The 19,626-nt window shown below is 43.8% G+C and overlaps 1 protein-coding gene across 4 annotated transcripts in view; it reads left to right on the plus strand.

The window, feature by feature from the left end:
• Window positions 1-19,626, plus strand: part of SULF2 (sulfatase 2) — a 417,412-nt gene that overhangs the window by 169,025 nt on the left and 228,761 nt on the right. For all 4 annotated transcript variants that reach the window (XM_069243448.1, XM_069243449.1, XM_069243452.1 and 1 more), the window contains exon 5: window positions 12,470-12,639. In XM_069243448.1, coding sequence (XP_069099549.1) covers window positions 12,470-12,639 — 170 coding nt within the window. The remainder of the gene's footprint in view (window positions 1-12,469; window positions 12,640-19,626) is intronic.

The raw sequence follows: 19,626 nt of genomic DNA on the forward strand, positions 1-19,626 counted from the left end.
AACTCCCTGGTGTCTAATGGTTTCTGCCCCCCTTGGGGGCAGATTGGCCTCATCAAAATAGGCCAATCTGCCCCCAAGGGGGGCAGAAATGGCCTAAATATAATTTGCCCCCTAGGGGAGAGACCCTTGCCTAAGGGGTCGCTCCCCACCTAAACAAAAATGAAAACATAACAAAAAGAAAAAAAAAAAAAAAAACCCTGGTGCCTAGAGGTTTCTGTCCCCCCTGGGGGCAGATCGGCCTAATAATAGGCCGATCTGTCCCCAGGGGGGGCAGAAAAGGCCTTCCCAAAAAAATGCCCCCCCCTGGGAGCGACCCTTGCCAAAGGGGTCGCTCCTGTTGCGTGAAATTCGCGCGCAAAAACAAACTCCCTGGTGTCTAATGGTTTCTGCCCCCCTTGGGGGCAGATTGGCCTCATCAAAATAGGCCAATCTGCCCCCAAGGGGGGCAGAAATGGCCTAAATATATATTGCCCCGTAGGGGAGCGACCCTTGCCTAAGGGATCGCTCCCCACCTAAAAAAAAAAGAAATCATCACAAAAAAAAAAAAAAAAAAAGGTCCCTGGTGCCTAGAGGTTTCTGCCCCCCCCCCCCCCCGGGGGCAGATCGGCCTAATAATAGGCCAATCTGCCCCCAGGGGGGGCAGAAAAGGCCTTCCTAAAAAAATGCCCCCCCGGGAGCGACCCTTGCCCAAGGGGTCGCTCCCTTTTGCCAATTTCACTGAAAAAAAAAAAATCCCTGGTGTCTAGTGGGGTTTCAAAAGCCGGATTGCAAGCAATCCGGCTTTTGAAACCTGTGAGAGACTACAAAGGGAAGGAAATACATTTCCTTCCCTTTGAAGCCTCTCGGGGGCCTCCCCCATGGGATTGAAAAAGAAATGCAAAAGCATTTCTTTTTCAATCGCTCGCGCGCTGACGTCACGGGGGGGTTGGGGGGGTCGGGGTGGGAGGGGAAGGGCTTCCCCTTCCATCCCTGACTTGGGGGGGTGGGGGGGAACCCCACAGAGGGAGCGAGAGCGCTCCCTCTGGGCTCTGTGCACAGGACGTAATGGTTACGTCCTGGGCACAGCAGCACTGTGCCTCAGGACGTAACCATTACGTCCTGGGCACAGAAGGGGTTAAGGAAGATTAGTGACTGCACCCTCCTGCCAGGGAAGATGTCTGGGGGGGTCTGTGGGACCCCCTTTCCCCTCCTTCAGAGGGCTGCCATCAGGGGAAACACTGACAGTGCAACGCCTTTTAGGTGGCATACTGTCAGTGCACCTCCTGGTAGCTTCTTTGCACCCTTGTCTATAATACGAAGTGGGCCGAGAGGCAAAGGGATTCCCTCATTTGCATGGGGCCATGCCCCCATGCAAATGAGGGAACACCCTCTGGTGATAACTCTGGCACTGTATGTGCGCCTGCGCTATCGGTATTACAGAAGGGGCCGCACAAACATTTGCATCCCCTTCTGTAATACCCAAGTGCCCTGGGGGTGGCAACAAAGCAGGCGCAAACATCCGTTGCGCCCTGGGCACTTTATGTAATACGGCCCCTGATAGCGCAAGACGTCTGTTTCTGAAAAAAACCTTTTGTCAGCTACAGTGGGCTTAGAGGCCATCCTCTGCTTACCATTGGTCAGCTTTATTGTCATTCACATGTGCTTCCCATTTTATTTGTTAGCAAACATCCGTTGCGCCCTGGGCACTTTATGTAATACGGCCCATGAAAGCGCAAGACGTCTGTTTCTGAAAAAGACCTTTTGTCAGCTTACAGTGGGCTTAGAGGCCATCCTCTGCTTACCATTGGTCAGCTTTATTGTCATTCACATGTGCTTGCCATTTTATTTGTTAGCTTGTGTGAGATTTCCTTCCTCTTCTGGGTTTATCCCTCCACTTGAGCATTGCCTCATTACTTGTACCCTTCTACTTTTTACCTTTTAAGCAGTACCTTTTTCTTTTTGTGATGCAATGAGAGTCCATGTGTTTTCCAGCTGTCTCCCCACCTATATTTCTCTTCCAATCTCAACCTCACTCTGTATTGTTCTCTCTCACCCATGTTCTTCTCTCCTGCCACCCTCCCAGATACACTTGCCCTCGTGTGCACCTCCCTCCACATACATTTCTTACCCATGCGCATCTTTCCCCACCTCCACATTGCTGCCTCTCACCAGGGTGCTTCTCTTCTCCCCAGTGTCTTACGTTTCTCTCTTTTGCACGTGTGCTTTTCTTCTCCCATGCACTCCATGTTGCTCTCTCTTTGTGTCATGTACTTCCCCCCCATTCTCAGTATTACTTCCACCACCCTCCGTGGTGCTTCTGCCTCCACCTATCCATGTTGCTTCTGCTTCTCAAGCTCTGTATGTTGCTTCTGCCCCGCAATACCTCCACATTGCTTCCCCTGACCCACACCCTTTGTGTTGCTTTCCCCCGCTCCCTTCTATGTTGCTTCCATTACCCCCTTCAAAAGACTAAAGTACGCTTTTGCACTACCTTTGTTTATTTTAATTTACAGATCCAATTTCAATCTGTAAGTAATAGGCACAACAAGCACACACGTTATTTTATAGACACAGATGTGTGGTGTACGAGCCTACTAAATGACAGGATTCAGCTTTAGCCATGCTGTAGTGCATTGGGGATGCTTCACAGCATCACTAAACCCCATTGGAGAAGCTCATAGGTTCCAAAGGCAAGGCCTATTCGCTTTGCCATTAGTTTTTTTTTGGATGTCGATAGTGTTTCATTAGTGAAGGCAAGAACGCTGGTGCTCGAAGCGTTGTTGCGCCGAACACCAAGGCTGGTGGTCTTTGATCCACCACCTGGCACTCCGTACCCCTTTTTAGGGTCGAGCCTGTGTTGCATGCGCTTGCGCATGCTGCAGGAGGCTGGCCTGGCTTGTAGTGGGTACCAAGAGGTACTTACACTCTGTACCAGGTCCAGTTATCCCTTATTAGTGTAGATTAGGTATTTCTAGCAGCTTAGGCTGATAGAAGGTAGCTATAGCAGAGCAGCTTAGGCTGAACTAGGAGACATGCAAAGCTCCTACTATGCCACTGGTGTGATATGCAAAATATCATAAGAAAACACAATACACAGATATACTAAAAATAAAGGTACTTTATTTTTATGACAATATGCCAAAAGTATCTCAGTGAGTACCCTCAGTATGAGGATGCCAAATATACACAAGATATATGTACACAATACCAAAAATATGCAGTAATAGCAAAAGGAAGTAATGCAAGCAATGTAAAGTTACAGTAGATTGCAATAGGAGCACATAGGTATAGGGGCAACACAAACCATATACTCCAAAAGTGGAATGCGAACCACGAATGGACCCCAAACCTATGTGAGCTTGTAGAGGGTCGCTGGGACTGTAAGAAAACAGTGAGGGTTAGAAAAATAGCCCACCCCAAGACCCTGAAAAGTAGGTGTAAAGTGCACCTATCTTCCCCAGAGAGCACAGAAGTCGTGATAGGGGAATTCTGCAAGGAAGACCAACACCAGCAATGCAACCAAAGTGGATTTCCGGACGAGAGTACCTGTGGAACAAGGGGACCAAGTCCAAGAGTCGCGACAAAGTCGAGATTGGGCAGATGCCCAGGAAATGCCAGCTGAGGGTGCAAAGAAGCTGCCACCGGATGGTAGAAGCTGTGGGTTCTGCAAGAACGAAGAGGACTAGGAACTTCCGCTTTGGAGGATGGATGTCTCACGTCGTGAAGAAGCTTGCAGAGGTGTTCCCACGCAGAAAGACCGCAAACAAGCCTTGCTAGCTGCAAGGGTCGCGGTTAGGGTTTTTGGATGCTGCTGTGGCCCAGGAGGGACCAGGATGTCGCCACTTGCGTGAGGAGACAGAGGGGGCGCCCAGCAAGACAGGGAGCCCTCACAGAAGCAGGCAGCCCCACAGAAGTGCCGGAACAGGCACTATGAAGAGGAGTGAACCGGAGCTCACCCAAAGTCACAAAAGGAAATCCCACGACGCTGGAGGACAACTCAGGAGGTTGTGCACTGCAGGTTAGAGTGTCGGGGACCCAGGCTTGGCTGTGCACAAAGGAAATCCTGGAAGAGTGCACAGGAGCCGGAGCAGCTGCAAATCACGCGGTACCCAGCAATACAGTCTAGCGTGGGGAGGCAAGGACTTACCTCCACCAAACTTGGACTGAAGAGTCACTGGACTGTGGGAGTCACTTGGACAGAGTTGCTGAGTTCCAGGGACCACGCTCATCGTGCTGAGAGGGGACCCAGAGGACCGGTAATGCAGTTCTTTTGGTGCCTGCGGTTGCAGGGGGAAGATTCCGTCGACCCACAGGAGATTTCTTCAGAGCTCCTAGTGCAGAGAGGAGGCAGGCTACCCCCACAGCATGCACCACCAGGAAAACAGTTGAGAAGGCGGCAGGATCAGCAATACAAGGTTGCAGTAGTCGTCTTTGCTACTTTGTTGCGGTTTTGCAGGCGTCCTGAGCAGTCAGCGGTCGATCCTTTGGCAGAAGGTGAAGAGAGAGATGCAGAGAGAGGAACTCTGATGAGCTCTTGCATTCGTTATCTAAAGAATTCCCGAAAGCAGAGACCCTAAATAGCCAGAAAAGGAGGTTTGGCTACCTAGGAAGGAGGATAGGCTAGCAACACAGGTAAGAGCCTATCAGGAGGAGTCTCTGACGTCACCTGCTGGCACTGGCCACTCAGAGCAGTCCAGTGTGCCAGCAGCACCTCTGTTTCCAAGATGGCAGAGGTCTGGAGCACACTGGAGGAGCTCTGGGCACCTCCCCTGGGAGGTGCAGGTCTGGGGGGTGGTCACTCCCTTTCCTTTGTCCAGTTTCACGCCAGAGCAGGGCTGGGGGATCCCTAAACCGGTGTAGACTGGCTTATGCAGAGATGGGCACCATCTGTGCCCATCAAACCATTTCCAGAGGCTGGGGGAGGCTACTCCTCCCCAGCCCTGACACCTTTTTCCAAAGGGAGAGGGAGTAACACCCTCTCTCTGAGGAAGTCCTTTGTTCTGCCTTGCTGGGCCAAGCCTGGCTGGACCCCAGGAGGGCAGAAACCTGTCTGAGGGGTTGGCAGCAGCTGCAGTGAAACCCCGGGAAAGGTAGTTTGGCAGTACCCGGGTCTGTGCTAGAGACTCGGGGGATCATGGAATTGTCTCCCCAATGCCAGAATGGCATTGGGGTGACAATTCCATGATCTTAGACATGTTACATGGCCATGTTCGGAGTTACCATTGTGATGCTGTTCATAGGTGGTGACCTATGTACAGTGCACGCGTGTAATGGTGTCCCCGCACTCACAAAGTCCGGGGAATTTGCCCTGAACGACGTGGGGGCACCTTGGTTAGTGCCAGGGTGCCCACACACTAAGTAACTTAGCACCCAACCTTTACAAGGTAAAGGTTATACATATAGGTGACTTATAAGTTACTTAAGTGCAGTGGTAAATGGCTGTGAAATAACGTGGACGTTATTTCACTCAGGCTGCAGTGGCAGGCCTGTGTAAGAATTGTCAGAGCTCCCTATGGGTGGCAAAAGAAATGCTGCAGCCCATAGGGATCTCCTGGAACCCCAATACCCTGGGTACCTCAGTACCATATACTAGGGAATTATAAGGGTGTTCCAGTATGCCAATGTGAATTGGTGAAATTGGTCACTAGCCTGTTAGTGACAATTTGGAAAGCAAAGAGAGAGCAAAACCACTGAGGTTCTGGTTAGCAGAGCCTCAGTGAGACAGTTAGTCATCACACAGGGAACACATACAGGGCACACTTATGAGCACTGGGGCCCTGGCTGGCAGGGTCCCAGTGACACATACACTAAAACAACATATATACAGTGAAATATGGGGGTAACATGCCAGGCAAGATGGTACTTTCCTACACATGCGTATTGCAGCAAGACTCTTTTGTATTTAGAAAAGGGCTCGGAGCCCTGTCAACTTCACGTCAGTGTTTTTTATTGGTTCGTGGGCTTCCCTAATAAACTCTGCTTGCTTTCATTAGTCGAAGGCACGCATACGTCATGCCTTTTCCGGTGGCTAGCCCTCCTCGAGCGCAGCGACCAAGTACAGAAAACATGCGAGGCTCGCTGTTTTCCATCGGGCTCGTGGACTTTTTTTTCTCTAATTTACGAGCACGATCTCGCTTGGCAGAAGTCGAGCGCTTTACATACTTGATTTCACTTTTTCGGGTTATGTACATAAATGCACTTTTGCCCGATAGGTGAAAAGTCGGGTTAGGAGTTTACAACGCGATCAGCTCTAACGTGAGCAAACGCGAGACCCGTTGCATTGTAAATGCTTGTTCTCTCTCTTGCAGGTTCCTCCTTTCTCCCTTTGTGGCCGTTTCGTCGTCTTTCCCTTACTCTGCCTTTCTGAGTTGTGTGATTTTCCTTCTCTTGCACTCAGTAAATATCTGATTCCAGAAATAAGTTTCGATCCCTAAAGATAATGGCTGGTGGCCCCCACCAGCAACCGCTCAAAGTAAGCACTGTACATAGGTGTCACTCAACCGCAAATATCACCCGCTACTTTCCACGAATGGTATTTGCACAAGGTGTTTTTGTGACTCTAATCTAAGCCTAAGTGTAAATGCCCAATCAAAGCATTTTTGACACATTTTAACAGATTCTTTGTTACTCTTCAAATTTCATATCAAGTGAAACCGCAGACAAAATATTTCCACTTCTCCGAAAAATCCATATGCAAGTAAATACCTATTTTAGTCTCGCACAGAATGCCCGACAACATATTTTACATTTCTTTCTTAACGCAACATGAATAAAAATGTGTTTTAAGATAGCAGATTTAAGCACATCTGCTTAAAAAAATATATTTATGAACAGTCATCCCTAGGAGAACCTCAGGTTAGAGGTTTAAGAATACGTGACAAAGTGTAAAGTTATTTTACCTTGAATATCACATTAAATCGGGCACATTTGTCTTGTTTCCCTGCAGTCACAGAGTTGTTAGTTTGACGTGTCAGCTCCATTTTGATGAGCAGACAAGAAGACATCAGTCAGCGGGCAGCGTCTGCCAAGCAGAAGATGGATGAGCCCAGGAGTGCCGGGCCCAATATTAAAGCTGAAAAGGACGTTTTATGTTCCAGTGTCTTTCATTAGACACGTTTGTCTAGAAGGCAGCTGCATTTATTAAGTCCTTTTAATTCAATAAATCACGCAGCCTATTAAAGGACTGCGTGAAGGGTTTGGGCAGCTGTCTCAGAAAGCCATATCGAGTAGCTGAGCTGAACAAGCGATGGCAACTAAATCTAAAAAGCATTGGAAAAACCAGGAGGTGTAGCCTTTCCAAACAGGTGCCATGGTTAAATTCTATTTTTTTATGCCAAACATACAACAGAAAATAATAAGAACAAAGAAAACATGACAGTATCTAAACATGGTGGCCAAATGTATGCAATAAAAATGTTCAATTAAAATAATAGCTGTTGCATACAACTTAAGTATTCCGGATAATTTTAATAAAGTAATAGGATGGTTGCTTCCTAGCATGCAGTTGTCCTTAGAACAAGTATGGAAACTCTTTTTAGTTTTAAATGACTTTGTTTTTTCTTTGCAGAAAGAAAAGGTGCTACTGGCTTTGAACTACTGTAACCTGAAGCCATATTTAAACACAATAGAATGACCAAAACAGTAAAAATAGGTAAACAATGGAGAGAAAAAAAACATTGGCAAAGTATAGTATCGGCTCTCCAGACCTGCCACTAAAATGCACTACTTTTTAGGTTTATGTGCACGTGTTCTAGAAAAACACCACTAGTGGAAGACATCCAATGGCTCAAGTGGACTAAGCCATTGCCTAATGATGTACTGCAGCCTATCAGTCCGTCAACTGTGAAGTGAAATGAATTTATAATATGGTACCGTCACAACTGTTAGCGATATAATATCCTCCCTAAATTACCCACAAAATATGGGGTTAGGGAGATCTATATGGCCTCTAGTAACGAAATTGAACTAAAGATATTGTATTATTACTGTATTGTGGCAAGCAAATCTTAGCAATGTCGTTACAGCAAAGGACACATGTGATCAACTTCATTTTTGTGAGAAATCATAGCTGTCAAGAAACATAGGGACAGAATTACAAGGCCATAGCACCACAGAAGTGTCACTTTTTGTGTCACTCTGGTGGCGTTGTGCACTGCGCTGTATTTACAAAGTGGCGTTAAGCCACTTTTTGTGGCTTAACGCCACTTGGTAAATATGGTCCCTTCACACGCAGCACTTTGCACGTAAGGGCCGTGCAACGGGTGTTGCTGTGGGTGTTCCACAGCATGGCACAACGAGGAGACGTGCTTTCATTTCTCCAAATTTTTTGCTCTTTCTATGTGTGCTGCATTCTGCACACATAGAAAGAGCAAATCGCCAGTAAAGATTGTTTTTTTTTTGTGCAGGAAGGTGTCCCTTCCTGCACAAAAACAATCTCCCCCGCAATGCAGCCATCCTTGCACCATGGCGCAAGGGTGGCTGCTTTTGCCCTCAGCGCAAATTTAGCGCAGGCGCAGGGGGAAACACGGGGGTGCATCGTATTGTTGTTAATACGCAGCATCCCTACATTTTGAAAATGGCACAGCATGGCACCGCAAGATTTGGTGCAGCGGCACACTCCGTCATTTTCTTGTAAATCTGGGGCATAGTTTGAAGATGTGGTCAGGCCAGATTTGCCATTCTGCGACTTTGGCATTATCCTGGTGTGCTACAGGTCAGGGGCTGTTTTCAGAGTTGATTGGGCTGCCAACACCCAGCTAGGCAACCATCACCCATTCCAGTCATGGCCTCCTGCAGTGTGGGGCTTGTTTGAACATTTGAGCTAGAGCTGATTTTGGTTTCCAGTATGACCCGGTATAAGCTCCTTTTTTCAGCTCCATTCTGTTTTCTCACATCCAAAGTAGGCCAGGAAAGGCGATGGCTAAGGATGAAGCCTTTTGTAGAATGTCTAACCTTACAAGCATATGGCTTGAACAAAGAGCACAACTAAACATTGTTCGACTGATAATAGGGGGATTTACATAAAATGAGCCATTATACAAAATCGTAGGCTCGTGTGTGAGGTCTGCATCGTATTACTCACCTTATGGTGGACTTGGAAAAAAATAGGTGTATATATGGAATAATATCACGTTTGTGGTTGCCCAACAGGTAAGCATTTCAGCCCAGAATCCACCACTCTCCGCTGTGCTGGGAAAATACACCATCCTAGAGGAGACACACGTGTGCATTCCGTATTCCCCTATTATGCGCTTTGACAAAAAAAGTCTACATGGATACTTTCTGAGACATTCATTGAGGAGAGGCACCCCACCCTACCCTAGCATCACAACTTAAAATCCCCTTCTTAAAACAGTTGTTTCCCTGTACAGTTAAAGTGGTAAATGTATTGCAAATGTTAGTAAACACTCAGTGGCCTGGAAAGGGTGCCAGGGACCGAATGGAGGCAAGAAAAATGGCCCGTTGACTCTCATCCAGGTACCGAAAGGCAGTAGGGGAGCAAGGGGCGGCCTTCAACCCGTGCCCTCGTGCCACTGCACCTGCTATACTAGTGGTAGCTACGCCCTGAATATACCCTAAATTCTAACGTTGTGGGTGTGGCCAAAATATGTAAAGGGCATTACCCAGACACATCTAGTAAAGATTTATTTGAATTCTAGGATATGTAGTCCTGCTTTATAACGGCATAGTCATCACACTGCAGAATTTAAACTGATCTACTAGACTTTTGCTAGTATGCCGACCTCTCTTCCCTTCTCCCTACTATTTGCTGTAAGAGCATCTCACATCATTGTGTTCAGCACCAACAACCCAAAATGGTTTCCAACAGTAGAATAGGTTCTAAAGATTCAAGAAATCTTTGAAGTCCGAACAACCACGTGCACTTCCCGTCCAATTCACAAAATTGTAAATCTGCACTCACAGGGTTACTACTTTGCACAGATGTAGACTCATAATTCTTGAGGTTACATCTGGTACCCCATGCCAGTTGCAGCTCTCCGCAAGCAATTATGGAAAAACTTTCAGAATTCAATTTTCTCAAATTCAACACACTGGCTAACTTTTCCCTTTTTCCTTTTACCTAGGAATTATTGTTTTCCCACCAAGAAACACTCTTCTGCCTCTCCACTTATTTTCAGGGTATTCTTTTTCTGCTCCCACCCGGGAAATTGATTTACTGAACGCCCTGCTTCATCAATGAGAATGGTTCAGACAGGAGTTTGTGAACAACCATAAATGTGTATGTTTGTGGGTGTACTCAACTTTATAGGGCATTCCTGCTCTGGAACTCACCACACACAGGCGATTTCTTCACGGTGACACTCCTATGAGAGCGCATCCTTTTATGAGTGCAAAAACTAATTTTGTGAATTGCAGAAGTCTTTTGGGTCTCATAAACATGGCTTTTTCTCACATACGAATCAAACGTATGCGCGTTAACTGCAGAGTCTATGCAGCTCTAAAACAATTTGGCTGTAGTCTTCTTGTCCAACTGTTCTAAATGCCTTGAACCTACAGTTAGGGACATTCAGGCTGTAATCTGCTTCTGTGGACATCCGCGGACTTGACTATAGTAATTGTATGGTTGACCTCCCTAATTTTGCCGATGGCGGATACAGCTTTTACATCATGGTCCACAGAGTCTACTTTGTTACTCTTACCGTTTCATTCTTTTATCTCTAGTACCGCTTCAGAGTGGCTGTCACTGGCATTTTTTAATTCAGTTTGTTCCCACCACAGCTGTTAGAAGGTTCATCAAAACATTCTGTATGCTTCCCGAGAGCTATAAGTTGTCCTTCGACTCCATTCCAGTGGTCTCACAAAGCGATCTCTGCTTCTAGAAGTACTTTTGTATAGAAAGAATTGTGTATTTTTATTATGTTTTTTCCCTTTAGAAATGTCACTGATTTTTATCATGTCGTCTTCCAGTGTTCCTCCAGTATGTCCATAATTATATTTCATAGGACATCCTCAAAACATTTGTGCATTCAGCAATGCACCCGTTTGAAATCTATCTCTGTACCCTCTCACAGAGTTTTGATCCCTCTCACAGAGTTTTGATCCCTCTGGGGACGTGAACCTCTTTAGTTATGCAGGTCTGTCAGTGTATTACTCCACTAGGATTACCCCTGGGCTGTGAGGTAAAATCAACAGTATTGTAATTTTATAATACCACAGTTGTATGAAATATCCATGGACAGTAATAATGCAGATGGAAAACTAGATTTTATCTTATAATAAGGAAACAAAATTCCTACAATTACTGCCACTTTAATGTAAGAATCGCATTCCAAATAGCTGTCATTATAAAAACTGTAATTAAAGGATATATTCAGGAGTATTTTAAATGTCAGCTGTGGAAAAGAAAAACACATCTTCCGTTCGATATTTTATTAAATTGTGTGATCAGGGTAAAATACTACATACTGTTCTGCCTCTTTATCAGGCATTTCTAAGAGCTCTTAAACATTGTAATCCCAGTATTAGACACCATACAACAAATTACAATCACTACATTGTATTCACACTAGTCTCTCGAGTTCGTTACTTTAAGCTAACCTTTTCAATGTGATGCATGTTCACCTCTATTAAGTATGGAGCAAATGACAGAACTCACATTTTATGAATCTTCATTGATAATTGAAATAAAAGATTTCACTATCTGGCTTTACTCTTTGTAGCATTGGCTATCTCCATTATCAACAGTGTGATGTAGCTTGATAGTGTGATGAAACTTCGGTACTACTGTGCTTTACGAATACCTAATTTAGAACATAATATAGCATCAAATGGCATTTGGAAAAATGCAACAGCAAACAGAATGAAATTAAGACACAATACCAGTGGGGGCTCCTCTAGAGAAGAGGAGCGTCGCCCACCCACCAGCAGAAGCAGCTGCAAAACCTTTACAAGAAAACAATAATAAACTGAGATTATTATTGTTTTCTTGTAAAGGGGCGGGCCATGGGAGGCACGAGCAGTGAGAGCGAGTGCACAGCACTTCCCCTCAGAGTGCATCTGTGTTTGGCCAGCCATCTTGGTCCGGCCAGACACACATGTACAGTGTGCTCTCTCCAGCCTGGCACTGTGTTGCTGGGTTGGAGAGAGCAGGCACAGGATCCCAGTGTGCTTGGTAGCACCCTGGCTGGGTGCTCCCAGCCAATCCTGATGCTGCTCTGAGCTGCATCAGGATTGGCCACAGGGCAGGCTGGGAGCCTGTGCCTGCAGCAGAGGAGACGGAGGAGCGGAGTGGCGTGGCAGCATGCAGGTAAGTGTTTTTCTTAAAATTAATTTAATGTTTATCCCCCCTCCGCACGCCACCGTGCCCCTTCCGTGCCCCACGAGCCGTGACTCCAGGACACAGACACCCTTACTGTAGAAACCATACTGGAGAAAACATAGCAGAACAAGGTTTTATTTAAATTTGTGGTTTCTCGAGTATTCCTTTGTGTTTTCTGTTAAGAATTCCATATTTATTTCTATTTTCTAGGATTACTTGACAGACCTAATCACCAATGATAGTATCAATTTCTTCAGGACGTCCAAGAAGATGTATCCTCATCGTCCTGTTATGATGGTTGTGAGCCATGCAGCGCCGCATGGCCCTGAAGATTCTGCCCCTCAGTACTCACAGCTATTTGCCAATGCCTCACAGCACATGTAAGTAATATTGTCCTATGTCCAGGTGGAAGAGAGTGATGTGGGATTATACGAAGCTCTTTAATTTCACACACTTATGATAAGTGTGGAGAAAATATTTTATGAGCATGAATAACACTTCAGGATTTGCAAATCTAATATTTTTTTTTATCAAAATTTGTAAATAAATTATTGGTTTGTAAGTTTTATGAATGCAAAAAACAAGGTGATGGATGGAATGTTTGAACTAATCTCAACCACTGACGATCACTCGTGCCCCATCGTAGACCGTAGTTTGGACCCAGACATATGCAAATGAGTCTTGACCCTGCTCCACATGGGAACAGTCCAGCATGAACTACCACACAAGTTCTACCTGAACCAGAACACAAGCAACCTAGGACTGGTTTTGCCCTAGTTAGGGCTTTTCAGCCCTTTATAGCTGGTTCCAGTAGCACAGTGAGCCTGAGACCCACGCCTGGGCATACCCGGTGCACATATGGCAGCAAATGCAAAAACAACAAGGTGATAGATGGAATACTTGAAATAATCTCAGTCACAAAACTATATTGAACTTGTTTGTTTAACACATTGGAATTTAGTTTAGATTAAGTTATTGTTCATTTCTAAATAATTTGTGGGATCCACTAAGTTCATTCAGTTAATTTTAGAAACCAAAGCAAGTATTATTTTGTCTGTAATTGGAAAGTGAAAATCTATTTGAGGACTCTCAGTGTTGCAGATTGATGCTTTAGCAGGGTAGATTTTTACACTTAATTTTGTGGGTACTCGTAAACATTTTTCCAGGAGCCAAAAATATGGTCCATAGCATGACAGAGAGCTTGAGGGAGCCATAGGGAGGTGGTAGGAGAAGCTAGACATGTACATGGTGAATGTGGCATTATTTTGAGGGTCAAATCATATAATTCCTATGTCTTTGTCCCCTTAATTGCCATTATGTAATAGGTGGCAAGCCACTGAAGGTTTGAGCCAAGCTTCAGCCAGATGTCTGGTACTGGCTCAGCTCAAGGTTCTCTTAGATCCTCAAGCCTATAACTAACAAAGCTTTTATGTGGATTCTGACTCCTAGCCATGCTCTAACCTCATGGCCCAAAAATTATAGAAAAAGCATTAACTTATGATGCAAAATGTAAGAGGGAAGTAGATACCCATCTAGTGGCTAAATTGCACAATGTGAACCAGAAAAACTGGGAAAACTCCCTGCTTCCTCACTTAACCAGATGTGTGATCCTAGGCAACTTTTTTTATTTTGCTGTGCCTCCTTTTCAAATAATTATCACACATGTGAGCACCTTGAAATACCGAAGTTTATGATGTGTGCAGTACAGTCTTCCCTTGCATATGATATAATACACTATAATGCAGCTCCACGTATAATAACAACCCAACCAATGCCACCCAGAGGGTGCAGATAACAGTTGACATGCTTCTTGGTTCTGTAATGGAATTGTTGTCAGGGTGGGAGGCGGCATTAATGTTTCTAAGTTCATGTTTGAAAACTATCACTGTTAATAAATGCCTCTCAAAGTATTATATAATCTGAGGTACTCATGGATGCCTTTTAGGGGTCACTAGGGGTTGAACTGCGAGCCCTGGATTGTCTCTTGTAACCCCGGGCACTGCCTTTGCAACCCCTGGCCTCAGAAATGGCAAAATCAGTGCCTAGAACGCAGGGACAGCCTGTCCTAATTGACCTCGGTTAGGGCTCCACTTACCTGGTTTTCTGTCAGTTTTTTTCTTTCAGAAATAGCGAATAATGTTATTCAATATTAACTAAATAAAAATGAAGTACAGATAACTAGAACATGACACTATATAGTAGCTAAAGTAAGAAAACTTTGTATGTTGTATGCTTGCTTGCAGGTGAGAGTGTGTTTTTGTGAGAAAGACTATGTGAATATGTGTGTATGTGTAAGCACGTATGTGTCAGTCAAAGTAAAAGTCAAATGGCGTGTGATGTCACTTTTGCTACCCCTAACATTTTGGTGAATTTATGTTTATTTAGGTTCTATGGTGAAACGCTTCTGCATGTTAATTAAATGCATTTTTTTAATTTTGAAGAAACTTTATCATATCTTTACATGATTGCCGCTGAATGTCCCTAAAAATCTGCAGTATGGGACAACTTCTTTGATTTTTGTTTCCCTTTATTTTGGTTAACATATAAATAAATGCTTTCCTGTTTAAGAACTTTTTGAACGTTACTGCTTTGTCGCGTAAACAGCATCCCTGTGCTTCTGTTCACCAGGGGGTGTAGTGGGGGGGGGGGCACAGCTAAAGGTCAGTGGGGCCGCAGGTGGCCCCTGGTCGTACAGTGAGTATCCCTGAACTGTAAACTGGAACATGGAGAATCATTCTTCTGAGGCCTCGTTCCAAACAGCAAGCATAGGTTCAAGTCATACATCCTTCTCGATTCATCTAGAGTGTACAGGCCTTAGCTTTATTTTTCCAAAGCATTTTGCACATATTAGCCCAATTTTCATTGAGTTTCTAAAATATTTTTCATAAAGTGACACATGAACCAAGAACTACTTACTCAACTCCAAACCCATCAGCCATTTTTCTATTTCATTCATTGTAAAAGTTCCCACAATAAGGCACTTGAGCTTTACAAGCAAAATTGAAGCAAGGCGAACTGTTGACGTGCCTGTCAATCAAATGGCCAATGGAACTTGGAAAAACATAACGTGGAAACCGGTAACTGTACACATATGTGATATTGCAAGTATGGAGGCTGAAGAAAAATATGTTTATAGGATGATAGGCCAATCATGTTACTACGAGTGCACAACTGTGCTCATTATGGTAATCATAATACAAATAATAATGTTTAACTAATTCTTTAATGAGTCACTTAGTTCAATTAGAATAATTTAGAAAATGAACGACATACTTCCAATTTGCCATTTAGAATGCATCAGAATGGCTTCACTGCCCAATCCATACATTCCTGATACATACATGAATGGCCAACAATGTATATTGATTAAAATGTACTTTTTAAAATAAATAACAGTTTAATGGGAGCTGGTAGTTCTTAGACCTCTACTATCAATAATTTAATTTGCATATTAAAGATATAACTGTATCCTGATCGCTTCTTCCTCAAACACTTCCTGAACAACTACTTTACCACTTTGCAATCTTTTGCTTGAACAAACAATGTGAATAAAAATCAGCTTTCCATGTACCCAATATGTTTTGAATGTGAAATCAAATGCTTCCTGCGTGTAATACTGCACATATTTTACATAACTGTTTGTATAAAGTGAGATGTCTAAATTAATGTCTAGGTACGTAACCTGTATGAACCCTATTGGAGATTAAAACATTACAAGTCCATAACCCTCCCTACAATCTGACCTCAAGCTACATCCATCAAGGCATTTTACATACATTTGAAGTTTGTAGTATTTGTTCTCATGTTCAAATGGAATACTTTACTCAAAAGTAAAAGTGTGGTCTTGGGATGAGGCTGTGACGAGCAAAGAGACAAATCTCACAATTTACCTTTATTTTTTATATGGGAAACCAATTGAAGGAGGTTCCCAAGGCGTTCAATGTGCTTGTTGTATAAGAGATGTTATTATGCATGAAAACTACACAGCACTTACACATTGATTGTCTCCCTTCCACCCATGTAATGGTGGACAGCAGAAAAATATTGAGCATATAGTACCCTAAATTAAACTAGAAACATATATCTTTGTTTGGATGCTACAACTACATAAATGTGTCTAGCCTTAAACAAAGATATAGTGAAATATTCGTTTAAGGATTTTAAGGTAGCTGTTTCGCTGGCCATGATTCTTAGAACCTGATTGGTGCAGAACAGCAGCACGTCTGCTATGTTTAAACTCCACCTCCTGGCCTCCAGCATAGCAGGTTGAGAATGCAATTGAGGGGGGTCTAGAGGTTCATTTTTAGTTTTCAAAGTGCTTCCGGCACACATATCTGTTTGCACTACAGCCAAGGCTGTCCTTGACATTGCATTGCAGGGTGGACAGCCACCTTGTGGGTTGTAGAGGAAGCTTCTATGATACCACGTTCCTCATCCACCTTCGTCTTTGGGGTTTAATGCAAGGGTACTGTTGGTGTGGAGGATTTCCTAAGATATTCCTGTTCCATGGGGACAGCCAGGGGAAGAACTTTTTGCCCCATACATCTGATGCTGATATACTCCAGCTGGTGTATAGTTGCTTGAAGGCAGCAGATTGAGGGAGGGGTGTGTTTCCTTTGCCCTTGTCCCACTTACTAGCCAAGATAAAGCACAGGTCACATCAGAGATAACATAAATACAATTAGAAAAGTCACAAACAAATATAGAGAAATAGGAACATTTGAATATATGTTCTGGAGTGAAAATGAGTTAACAACATTAAAATTCTAAATGCCAAAATGTATTAAGCTAAATCAGTTCACCTACTCACAAACATCTATGTGGAATAATGCATATGTCAGACCTAATAAGCAGTAATGTATTACAAAAGTTAGAACTGAATCTTATAACCGAAGTCAGAATAACAAAATGAAAGGCCATATAAAAAAATGAAAAAAGCAGGATTAGAATTAAATCTTTAGGATTTAATCTATAATGCATGCAGCAAAAATTATTTGGAGACTTCACTGGTCTCCCAAAAGATTGATGTGACAGGTTGTAAGCAGTGCTACCTAAAAACTTTCACAACTTACAAAACAGCCAGACAGAAGTCCAAAAAAACTCTGCTCATGCAAATAACTATCATCAGTCTCCTTCCCACAAAGGGTATTATTCAGAATAATCTACAACTATCAGAAATTTATATAGTGGAGTTGCACCTTTCAGCTATCTGGGTGTATTAACACAGTACATCATCCCACTTTCCTCCATCAACTTACAGAAGTTAGCATCCACATCATATAGCTGGACTGGATATTCTCATTCCTACTTAACCCTGTCCAAATTGTTTGTTTCTTTTTTCCATCTCTCTTCTCCCCTCTTCTACCTGTTATTTGAGTTATTACTTTAGGCTTCACTACAACCCTCTTGTGTTTAATATTTAGCTACTTCAGTGCTTTAAACTTACCCTTTAAACTTACCTTTTACAGCTGTGCAGATGTCACCCAGACCATTCTCAGTCTTGTAGCGAATTCCAACTTTGACTTATGCACTCCAGGGCCATACCTTCTCACACTGGGTAATCAGGACCCCCAAAAAGTGAAATGCCAAAAAAGGGACGCCTTGATCTAGAGCAATGGTCCTACTTTCAACTGCAGCCCTCCTCCACATTGGCCCATTGTGCTTAGTTTCCTGCATGCTTAGAGCTTGTAGCCTTGGTCCATTTTTGGATGCAGAACTTACCTTGACATAATAGGTCAATTAAGTTGTAACTTCCTTCTTCCCCGTCTTTCCGATTCCTCCAATAAATATTACTTTTCTAGATTTTCATAATCAATTTGAAGCCACCATTGCTATTGTTCTCTTCCTTTTTGACTACACCAATAACCTCTGCCTTTTCACCACACGTCAAGCACAGTCTTCAGAGGTTGTAGAACTTGACTGCAAGATTCCTACATCATCTATGCCTTTGAAACTCCAAGATGTCAGCTAGCCAACTTATTTTCCTTCAAGTCGCCGTAACCCCACATCAGACCTTCCATGCAATAGAGCATTCAACAAAAGCGGTTCTGCTCTCAGCCCATAAGGAGCTCCTATTCCTAGACACAGCTAAGGTGTAATATACCTTGCCTTTAATAAACCTGCCTCGTAGGCTTTTCATTCTAAATGGACACCTTGAAACTATATTACTCAGTGCCAGCATGCTTTCTAAATGATTGATGACTACCTTTTATTCTACAGGGTTATCAAAACATGGCTTTTCCCTGCCAGTGCTTGACATGATATCGGCATGGTTCCTTGACTGTTGTATTGTACACCACAGGCAAGGTTCCTCATTCGGCCATCAAAATGCCAATGACAATGCACTGTTAGAGCCTGCATGGACATATGCTTCTCCCCATCCAGTTACACTGTTGTTTGACTTTAGTTGCATAGATGAAGCAACATTGTCACTGCAACATGACCGGCACACATCTCTAGGTCAAAAGCACAATCTACAACTTTTTGTTTGTAAGACATCTGCAACCATACTACTCTCATGCATAAAGCAATGCACAGATTCTGCTCAATAACCTCACCACTTCTGGATTCTGTCATGCTTGGTTGCAAAACCAAGGTTGCTGTGACACAATTGGAGAATGTTAGACCTGGCATCCTTTGAGTGGTCGCCCCTGTCTTTTTTGCCTCTGCTTCCCCTGTTTAGTCTGTGTGTTATACTCTGTTTTTCAGTTTTTGGTACTCTGGGCACTTTGCCACTGTTGACCAGTGCTAAAGTACAAGTTTTCCTTTGTAAAATGTATGTGTAATTGGCTTTTCCATGTTTGGGATATTTGAGTTACTATTAAGTCTCTAGTAAAGTGCAGTAGAGGCGCCTAGGCCTGTAAATCAAATGCTACTAGTGGGCCTGAAGCACTGACTGTGCCACCCACATTAGTAGCCCTGTAAACATGGCTCAGACCTGCCACTGCAGTGTCTGTGTGTGCAGTTTGAAACTGCCAATTCGACATGGCAACTGTACCCACTTGCCAGGCCCAACCCTTCCCTTTGTATACATGTAAGGCACCCCTAAGGTATGCCCTAGGTAGCCCCATGGGCAGGGTGCAGTGTATGTTAAAGGTGGGACATGTACAGATGTCTTTGACATGTCCTAACAGTGAAATACTGCCAAATACCGTTTTCACTGTTGCAAGGCCTATCTCTCCTATAGGTTAACATGGGGGCTGCCTTTAAATATCCTCAAAGTACAGTTTCCATTTGAGAGCAGATAGAAAAGTGGAGTTTGGGATCTCTGAACTCACAATTTACAAATACATCTGTTAGTGAAGTTGTTTTTTAGATTGTTAGTTTAAAAATGCCACTTTTAGAAAGTATGCATTTTCTTGCTTTAA

This window comes from Pleurodeles waltl, chromosome 7, assembly GCF_031143425.1.
Source record: "Pleurodeles waltl isolate 20211129_DDA chromosome 7, aPleWal1.hap1.20221129, whole genome shotgun sequence".
Lineage (NCBI taxonomy): Eukaryota > Metazoa > Chordata > Amphibia > Caudata > Salamandridae > Pleurodeles > Pleurodeles waltl.